Consider the following 10,522-nt stretch of genomic DNA (forward strand, 5'->3'; position numbering starts at 1 on the left):
TGAGCCCAGAACCATTATTCTGTTTCCAGCTTCTTATCGTCTAGCTTCACCAACACTCAACAGGATTTACAGGAAGGACAAAAGAGAGAGGGGTGAGAAAGGGGGAGAGATAGCGCTCAGACGTCGCACCGGTGTAGGGCAGGCATCACTTGGATGTAGCCTCGGTGTAGCTCCGATGCAGCTCAGATGCAGCTCAGATGCAGCTCAGATGTAGCTCAGATGTAGCTCAGGTGTAGCTCAGGTGTAGCACAGGTGTGTTGCAAGTGTATCACTGGCCTCACTCAGGTGTCACTGCGTTTATGGAGCAACACACTTGCTGAGATCTTTTCCATGTCATTGTTTGTTAAATATTAGCTTCAGTGTAAGGCCAGTTAATCTGCGCATTAGCCACTAACATGCATCACAAATACTGCAGTACATCGTGTTAGTTCTGCATTAGCCATCTTCTCCGCTACACGCTGTGGTCGGGACGTGGCAGCTGTTGTTGTTCTAATCGAATTGCCGACTCAGACCTGATGAGAGGGTGACAGTGATTGGCCGAGAGGCCTGATGGCATTTGTGAAGTAAAACTTAACAACAGATCAAATGCAGAGGGACTGAAACATTTCTTATAAGAGGCTACATAAAAGGAATATCTGACCCCCCGTGACCCGATCACTCTGCTGGCGTGGGAACACCATCGGGCTAATTGTCTCAGCGTAGATCTCTTCGTAAACTGTGGATTCCTGCTGAAGAAAGGCCCCTTTGTGGCGCTAGTGGGGGTGAAATACAGTTGCTCGGTGAACATTCTTGTTGGATCATAAGACAGTGATGAGCTGGCTGTTCTGGTCCAGCGTCACAGACACGCAGCACCTCTGGGCACCCACCACAACAATTAGACCTGTTTGAAACTTGTCCTTCTCCTCTGGAGCTGCTGAATACAACAGAATCACAGACGTAGGCGGAGGTTCTGATGATCAGTGTGCTCCTAATGACAGAACAATTAGTGGGAGTTTAATCACATGATTAGTGGAGCCAGTCAGAGCCGGAGTCAAGACCTCTTCTGTCAATGTGTAATTCAGGATATTGCAGCATCGTCTCTCCTGGGACAAATTCAGGCCTCCTGTAACTGATCGATCAGTGAGAAATGCTAAATTAGCCAAGAGCTGAAGAATGGCTGAAAGGCTGAAGAATGAAGCTCTGTGGTTCCCCCAAGACTCTCAGCAGGGTCTCGTATGTTTGGAGTCACGCTGACGGCCTTCCAATATAAACCAGTGCTGACATCAGGGCTTGGTTTATATTGTGAGGTCCTTCTGTTAATAACAGCCTCAGCGGCTCTTTAGAGCGTCGTACCTGCAGATGAAGAGGTCTGGTGAGGCTAGAACCATCCAGGGAACCACAGGAACCACCTCACCAGATAAACTAATAAAGTGTCTTCTGCTGCAATGGCCACCTCCTGTACCTGATGTTCCACATGTTCCACACATTTCACACATCTGGTTGATGCCAAATTTATGAGTATCAATCTCCAGATCCATCGGTGGGCTTCGGTGGCTGCTCCTCTGCTCCCAGGAGGCTTTGCTGTTTTGACTACACAGAAACCCGATCTGAGGACGTTTAGGCTGAGAGCTAAAAACTGAGGAGGGAGAAGAAAAAGAGAAAGAAAACCATAAACGAAAGAAAAGACGAGTTCCCTGCTGAGGAACGCTCATGACGTCTTCGTGGTTTTGTTGATTCTGCAGCGTTCAGCAGGCCTGGAACTTCAGACCAAGCAGTAGAAGAAAAATCATGTCTCAGTTCATTCAGACTCCAGACATCTAATTCTTTCTCTTAACACCTTTTTTCTTTTGACTAAGCTCATTCATTCAAACCTGTTCAGATGACTTGAACTCAAAGTTCTCCTCTGGTTCTTTTGTCAACACAGCAGCTTTATGCAGCTCAGCTGGCCAGCATGCAGATCTCACAGGGAACCAAGATGACCCCCCCCTCCTTCAGCCCCCTCTCACCGTCCGCCCTGAAGAGCGAGAAGAGGCCGGCAAGTCCCGTCGGTCACATTAAGGTCTGTAAAACAGCAGGAGAATGAGCATTTGACCGTGAAAAGATGCAGATTCAGAGGAACAGACATGAAAAACAGAATAAAAAGAGAATAAAAAGACGCATGAAGTTGTTGAGTTTGGGGCTTCTGCTCCTCTGGTGTATTTAGCAGAGGCATGTGACGTGCGGCTGCTGTTTGGCAGTGGTTCAGAGCTCATCGCTGCAGCGACGCTTGCCTGGTCTCTGCTCGCCACTGCGGCGATAATGGAAGCCATATGTGTCGGAGGCACAGCTGTAACCGGCGTCACAATACACTGGCGTCAGAACTGACCGCACTCACACAGTCATTCTGGAGACCCCGCCCACTGCTAACCCCCCACAACCTGAGCACACCCCCCTCCCACCACAGGCTGGAGCTGTATTTCCAGGACCATCCCAGTTTCTGAAGTCCATCATTAAGTGTTTCCAACTACTGCAGCATCAGACCAGCGTGTGGCGCTAAAACACCCTCTCCTGTTGTATCTGAACTGACCTGTCAAACCTGCGTGTTCCATTTAGCGAAGCCATGTTGTTTAACATGTGCAGAAGTGGATCATGCTCAAATTGGTCTCCTGCTTCTGCTGATCATCGTGTTTTCACTTCAACAGGAGGAAGTGTCCACGCAGCCGTTGAACCTCTCCGCCAGAAGCCAGACAGCAGAAACATCCCCGACTCACAGCTTCATCTCTGGAAACAAGAGCAGCCCGACGCCACTGGTCAAAGGTCGCGTCCCAAGCCCCGCCCCTAACAAGGGCAGAAACACGTCTCTCGGTATGTACAAAAAACATACAAAAGTCTGCTCGTCACCAGCACTGGGTGACCGCAGCAATGCTAACTTTAGAGACGCCTCGGTCAGGAAGTAACACACACACACACACATTGTCCCCATGTGTACCGAACACTGTCACTGTGGTGCAGACTCAAACCATGAGCCACCCAAACACCACCACTCTCTGCAGACACCTCAGCCCACCACCTGTGTGTGTGTGTGTGTGTGTGTGTGTGTGTATGTGTTTTACTGGAGTCCAAAGCCCTGTATTTAAACCCAATGAAACCTTGCAACGGAAGCAGTGAAACCCAGCACAGGTTATTTGCTTTTTAAGAGCTTCCTCACATCATTGTCTGCCTGCGTAGACCTTTTATGCCCCCACCTCTGCTATCTGTTATTAAGGCCCATCTAAGGCCTCTCATTATAGACCCCCAGAAAACCATTTTCAAGCTCCTCTGGAGTGGTTTGGAGGATGCTTGCAAACGTGTTTTATTCCCATTTCAGCGGCCACCCAGAGCTTCCTACTTCACTGCTAATTAAACAAGGAGGAGACGGAAACTTTGCATCCTTTTGATGTGTGTTTCCTCCCTTTTTTCTTTAAATGTGCATCAGTTGCGTTGCTGTGAATCAGGCACGTGAAGAGGAGCAGAGTTCAGTGGTGTTGGCCTGGAAAACAACCTGACGAGATTCATTACCCCTGTTTTTGAACAGGGTTTCTAAACGTTTGCTGAGAAGATTTACATTGTTTGTGCAGCAAATTCTCCAGTGCACTCTGACATCAATGAGATTTGGTGGCTTCTTCAGGAATAAAACATTTGCCGTCAAACTCCTGACAAACACAGATCCTGTTCATGAGACACAAGATCACAAAATTTACCAAGGTGTGATTTTCTTTCAGACATTCTATCCAGCCTCAACTCCACAGCGTTGTTTGGAGACCAGGACGCGGTGATGAAGGCCATCCAAGAGGCCCGCAGCATGAGGGAGCAGATCCAGAGGGAGCAGCTAAACCAGCAGCCCAGCCTGGAGGCCAAACTGTCAGCTCTCAGCAACATGAGCCTCAGCAACGGCAGCAAGGTCGGCAACAGGTCACATGTGGCTACATGACAGGATGCTTGATAAGGATCATATGGTCCAAATGCAATTTCCAAAGGCATTTTCTTCCATGTGAGGACTAAAATCTGCATGAAACTGATGCGATTACATGAAGTCCAGGCGAGGTCGTGCATGTGACACATTAGCATCTTTGCTCCTAAAAACAATGTAAAACCGAAGAGAATCAGGTCAGACATTAAACAGGTTGTTAAAACTCTCTCTCTCACACTCACACTTGTACACACATGCGCGCGCACGCACACTCACACACAAAGACACGCACACATACACTCATATACATTCTGTGCGTGTGTGTGTGTGTGTGTGTGTGTTTGATTAGTACTCCAGGCTGGGACTGTGAACATGATATTTGTACATCTCTGCTCTTCAGACTCAAACCCTCCACGTCACCATGGAAGTGACTCTTTTCCTCTGAGCTTACGTTGTTTTAACATTGTTTTCTTTGGTCTTGTCTGTCCAACACGTTTGCTGACCTGATGGTGGTTCGGAGCCTGAACGCTGACATATTTGTGCCTCTCGGTGGAGATCAGCGCTGTGATGTCTGACTGCATGTGTTTGTGTTTATTTCTGTCCCACCAACGAAACTGATCCCAGTTCTTTGTGTGTGTGAGAGTGTGTGTTAATGTCATTATAGTGGCTGTAGAGGCCAGTTTGTGGCATTGTTAAGTATCCTGTTACGCTTACGCAGCTTCCAGCTGGCCTGTGGCTGCTGAAGTTCACTGAAATAACCTGTGTGTATGTGTGTGTGTGTGTGTGTGTGTGTGTGTGTTCAAGCATGCGTTCATAAAAATAAAAGTTGCCTTAAGATCATTTAACATGAAAGTGAATTGTCAGTGGGAATCCACCTGTTCTGCATGTCCACACATGGAGGACATGGAATCACAGTACACACACACACACACGCACACACACACACACACACACACACACACACACACACACCACACACACACACACCACACACACACACACACACATAATGTAGATAGAGGCACATAAACACTTTGAGGGTTTTAGTGTGAAACGAGCCACAAACAACCATTAGGTTAATGTTTTAGACAAAAGCTTCAGGAAATGAGGATGACCTTTGATGCACAAGAGTTCCAGTTCCTTTTACAAAAAGACGGTGAATAAAAACACACAAAATGAATAAATCTGTGTTCTGATTGGCTGTTTCACAGCCGATCATTTGGGGAAGAGCAATGCGAGGGTTGGGGCTCAGTGTTGTAGCCTCGTGGTCTGAACGTGGCCACCGTGATGCTCAACACACAACACTATAACATCATAAAGAGACCAGGCAGGACAGTCTGAAATGTATAAATACACCTTTTTGGTTGTTTCTTCTTCCTGTTGTAAGTTCTTCACAGGCTTCAGCTGTTTAGCTTACTGGTTTTAGTCGTTAGCATGTTTCCTATATCGCCACCTTCTGACTAAACTGCTGAAGTGCATCGGTTCACATTTATTCTCCCTTTAGTTTTCCTTTGTAATGTAATGTCAAATAGGAAAGAGGCACTCTCTCTCTCTGTCCCTTTCTCTCTCCTCTCTCTCCCTCTGTCCTCCCTCTTTGTTAGGCGGTTACTTCCTGCGGTGAGTGTGGCGCTGCCCAGCCACATGTTCTGTGGTTGGCCTGATTACATCTCTACTGTAGCGCTTACACTGGCCTCATGCACACCCACACACACACACACACACTCTGGTGTGGCTGAGGTTCCAGGGACTTTGCCAGCAGCTACTGCAGCATGACGTCACCTTCACCTGACAACCATCCGTCAGACAGAACCTGTCGGCTCCAATCACAGAGCCCAACAGCGTTCACATGACCGACGTCACAACCTGACCAACATGAACAGCTTCTTTTCCCATCATGCCCACAGAACCACGTGCTGAAACGGATCCACGTTCCGATTCACATTGCTCATGGTTCTCTCTGTTCATCAGGAACGGCTGCACTACGAAGCGCTGAGTCAGCACCTGGGGAAGCTCGGAGAGGATGCTGGGAAAATGGTCCACCGAGTCATTGACCTGACCAGGCCGGAGGATCTGGAAGGTGAGTTCAAAGCTCAGGAGTTTAAACCCGTAACCTTTAACTCTGATGGTGGAGGCCATTTGCTCACAATAAAGACAGAATGTTCCAGTCTAAGCTTGCAGGTATTCACACAGCACAAATATTTAGTGTGCGCCTCAGGAAGCGCAGCTGAAGGACACTTCAGCAGCTAAACAGCTCGTCCAATGTCAACATTTTAGAGATTTTTAAAGTGTTTCTGTTATGCACTGCTAAAGGTCAAATGCAGAGGTCAAAAGCCGGCCAAGGATTTTTCATAAATGAAAGGCCCCTCAGGGACATTGTCTTTGTCTCCAAGTGTCGCCTGTCACCCAGAGTCCACCAGTGTTTACAGCCAATGAGGAGAGAAGGGGGCACTGGCTTTGCAGTCTTGCATGTTTAGGCCAGCATACCAATCTGCCGTTCCAGGTCCACATTCTCTGAACAGACCTCCGTCCTCTCTCTGTGCAGGGAATGACATCTCCGAGGCCCGAGTGTTTCGGGAGTCCAGAGGCCGTAACGGCAATGAGCCACACATCAAGAGACCCATGAATGCCTTCATGGTGTGGGCCAAAGACGAGAGGAGGAAGATCCTGCAGACCTTCCCGGATATGCACAACTCCAATATCAGCAAGATCCTTGGTGAGATTTCACCTCAGAGATTAGGCGACCCTGCTCAGACCAGACCCTATTCTGAGTGTTCTTCAGAAGCTTCTTCAGTTAAAACAGAGCAGGTGGAAGCCCGCCTCATGCCCCGTCCCCTCAGATCCCTTTTTCTCCCGAGTGAAGACATTTTTTCTAACATTCAGTAACTCGCTGATAAAACCTCAGTGTTAGAGACGCTGAGATGATGTTGTGTTGAACCTGTTTGTGTTGCTGCGCCACTGCGTTTGGGTCTGTCAACATGATAACACAGCTGCAGCTCCTGAAGAACCTCCCGGCTAACGAGCAGTTTGTAATGAATCTTAATAAACAGACGTGAGAGCGTGTAATCACTTGTCGGAGTGTTTCACATTCCAGCACTAACATCTGAGCCTGTGATAGATGAACTTCACTCTTTTAAAGTTAAACATGTAAACTGCTAAATGACAATGTTGCTTTTACACGTCTGAGCAGTCAGAATCACTCTAAGCATCTCAGACCTGCTCTTTCCCATTATCAGCCCTTCAAAAGATAATCAGGGTTACATAAAAGCTTAACACCTGTTTACACCTTTAAGTAACAGCAAGGAGGTCAAAAAACTATGAAAAAGAATGACTAAAAACTTGAAATGATGTTTTATATCAAAGTAAATTCTAGTTTTTAATTCCAAGGCTTTCATTTTCCAGGGTCTCGCTGGAAAGCCATGACCAACCAGGAGAAGCAGCCGTACTACGAGGAGCAGGCCCGCCTGAGCAAGATCCACTTGGAGAAGTACCCCAACTACAAGTACAAACCCCGGCCCAAGAGAACCTGCATCATCGACGGCAAGAAGCTGCGGATTGGAGAGTACAAGCAGCTGATGCGGTCACGGCGTCAGGAGATGAGGCAGTTCTTCGTGGGGTGAGAACAGGATGGGATTATTATGGCCTTATTCAGTTTAAAGGTGGATCTGTGTGTGCAACAATGGTTATAGGTTGCTGCTTTGTTGGCTAAAACGTTCTGATGGATTCTTGGTGGTTCTACAGCCCAGCCAGGAATGAGCAGCAGCCAGCGAACAGTAGAGGGTTCATTAAAGCAGAGGATGCTGAGAGACACAGACAGATGCTGCTGGAATAGGAACCCTTAGCAGATGTTCCAGAAGGAACGGTGGCGTGGCTGAATACCACTGTTACTGTGTGTGGTCGTGCTCACTGGGATTGGATTTTCCATCAGAACTGAAAAAAACTGCATCTGATTGTTTTAGAGTCTGTTGGAGCTTCAGGAGGGGAAACTTATTCAAATCATTTTTTTTGATCAACCATTAAAGTTTAGGCGTGTTATTTGCTTTAATCGGTTAGCTTAGCAATGTTAGCACACTATAAACTGTCTCTGATGTTGATAAAACCAGCTCAGTCCAGTAAAAGTGGGATCGAGTTTTGCTCAAAAGCTTCACCTTAAATCTGATTTTTTTTTTCTTCTTATTTTCAGGCCTCCGTCATCTGTTCCTCTTGCAAACAGCCCGAGTGGTTTACCTGTTTACCCAGGCGCCATAACCATGGCAAAAGCAGCCACACAATCCCCGCAGCTGACCTCAGACTGCTCCAGTAACTCAGCCAGTCCAGAACCGGCCATCCCTGTCATTCACAGCGCGTACAGAATCAAATCTGAGACCGGTGGCAGAAGCAGTGGGATGGCGGGCTTGGATCCTCCCAGCGACCGCACCATCGGGGATGACACGGACATGTACGATGAGTTCGATGAGGAGCCCAAGTCGGACTACAGCAGCGACCACGAGACCATCGGCGCCAACTGAGAGCAAATGCACACAAAAACTGGCTAATTCTAAAAGGAAGTAGGACAGATTCAAACGTGAAGCCACAGAAGTGCAACACGGGACTGAGATGTTATTGGAGTGTCTGGACAAACAGGAGCGTGCTGTCTTTAAGGAGCGTTCATCAGGAACGTCTTAAATGTTTCAGAGTGATTTTCTTTTCAGCTTCATGGAGAAACCAGAAATAAATAATAATAATATAAACTTTAGTTATTGTAACCTTATAGTCTTACTTTCTTATTGATTCACGCATTGATGGTTTTGTTTATTTCTGATAAACTGCTTAAATGACTGTTTTTTAATACCGCAGCTCAGGTACGATCTCCTCCAGAATGTCTGTTTTCATATGCTCAAATGTTATGACACTTGTTGTTGAAATAAAGGGAACAACAATCCCTTTATTATTATTATTATTATTATTATTGTTGTTGTTGTTGTGGTTGTGGTTGTTGTTTTGGTTGTTACAGACATTTTTCTGTCAAATGTGCCAAACCATTCACTCTGGATGTTTTAGTCTTAATTTCTTATGCTGTAAAAGTCTTATTAAATCAGCTGTTTTCTATCTGGTAACTGGACACTCTCAAACACGCAGACACACGCAGACACACGCAGACACACACAGACACACACACACACACACATCTGCAGCAATCTCTTCGTCGGTGCTGTAATGAACCACATTACCCATAATTCCAAATGCCAAATGTCAGTCTGGAACCGCAGATGCTGACTCAGCATTTTTGTCACTTTTTCTGTTTTTTGGGTCGAGCTTCATTTCCCGCTGCAGGATAACTCCTCTGATATCACTGTATTTTCTGCTTGAACTGATTGAAGTGTTATTTTGATGATGTGTTAATATTTGTAAATATCTTCTCAGCATCGGTGAGAACGACGTTCCAAACACAAGTGTTCAAAGGTCTTTCATTTAAAAAAGGTCCCTTGACTACAGGGCGTGTTTGTTTTGAAAATGATTAAATTATTCAGAGGAGAAAGGTGTTAAAAACAGGAGTAAATTTTCTTTTTTCAGGCTGAACATGTTTTTCCAGCATGTTTTTTTAAACATGCTTCTTGGGTCTTTTCTGGAGCTGCTTCTTTTTTAAAATCCATCCTGCAGTTTTGATTCACAAGCTGGTACTCAATGTTCTGCTTCCATCACAGACATGTCTGTGGGCTCATCTGAAGCACTGGATCAAGTTCTGTTTTATAACTTAGAGGAAACTAATGTGAAGTCTCCAGGGATCAGCTCACCTGAGATCTTGCTGTGGTCAGACCGCTCGGACACTTCCTGTGAAGATGAGTGTTGTATTTGAAACCTGTATTTGAACATGTATTTCCTTGTATTTATTAGCCACTTTGGGCTCTAAAACATCGAGACAATCAATGAAAAAATAATAAATGCATTTTAAATGAGGGCCGTTTGTGTCACTGTAAGTGCAAATGTAGCCTGTGGAGCCAGTGTAAAGTCCAGTTCTTGTGTTCTCAACACATTACAGGTGCTGCCGCATTTATTTCCATCCCCCTAAATACTCCTCAACCCCTTTTCCAAGCGCATAATTATTTCCAACACTCGGCTTCTGTTTCCAAAGTCGAGCTTTTCCACTTGCTCTTTATATTTTTGTGGCCCGTTACAGTAAATGTGGCCTATTGTTCCAGAGAGTGTGTGTGAGTGTGTGCATGTGTGTGTGCATGTATGTGGCGCCGGCACTTCTACAGAAATACAGAACTCAGCCATTTGCAGCCACATCATAAATCTAATTGTAATTCCCAAATCAACTGTAGCGTCAGCATTGAGGGGCCCCGACGACTTTGTCACACTCATCTGTGATGTGTGCGCATGTTAGTGTGCAAACACACATGCGCACAAACATGCACGTGTGTGTGTATGTTCTTGTACATGGTACATCACGAGGACCAGAATATTTCATAGACAAAGTGAGGACATTTTGTGACATGAGGACATAATGCCCTCTGACCTCCTAAGGGTTCAGTTCAGGGTCAGAGTTTAGGGGTCAGGGTAATATGATCACTCCTGATATTGAAAACGAAGGGTTTACAATTCTGAAAACTGAAAGTCTAATGTAAAGATATAAAG

At 46.1% G+C, this 10,522-nt stretch overlaps 1 protein-coding gene across 15 annotated transcripts in view; it reads left to right on the forward strand.

The window, feature by feature from the left end:
• The window catches only part of LOC130536248 (transcription factor Sox-6-like), a 32,742-nt gene extending 22,900 nt beyond the window's left edge, over positions 1-9,842 (forward strand). For all 15 annotated transcript variants that reach the window (XM_057052048.1, XM_057052041.1, XM_057052043.1 and 12 more), the window contains 7 exons: positions 1,904-2,038; positions 2,661-2,823; positions 3,720-3,898; positions 5,876-5,984; positions 6,450-6,620; positions 7,307-7,520; positions 8,088-9,842. In XM_057052048.1, the coding sequence (XP_056908028.1) occupies positions 1,904-2,038; positions 2,661-2,823; positions 3,720-3,898; positions 5,876-5,984; positions 6,450-6,620; positions 7,307-7,520; positions 8,088-8,412 (1,296 nt within the window). In that variant the 3' untranslated portion in view covers positions 8,413-9,842. The remainder of the gene's footprint in view (positions 1-1,903; positions 2,039-2,660; positions 2,824-3,719; positions 3,899-5,875; positions 5,985-6,449; positions 6,621-7,306; positions 7,521-8,087) is intronic.
• Positions 9,843-10,522: the final 680 nt, after the last annotated feature.

The sequence above is a fragment of the Takifugu flavidus genome, chromosome 13, assembly GCF_003711565.1.
Source record: "Takifugu flavidus isolate HTHZ2018 chromosome 13, ASM371156v2, whole genome shotgun sequence".
Lineage (NCBI taxonomy): Eukaryota > Metazoa > Chordata > Actinopteri > Tetraodontiformes > Tetraodontidae > Takifugu > Takifugu flavidus.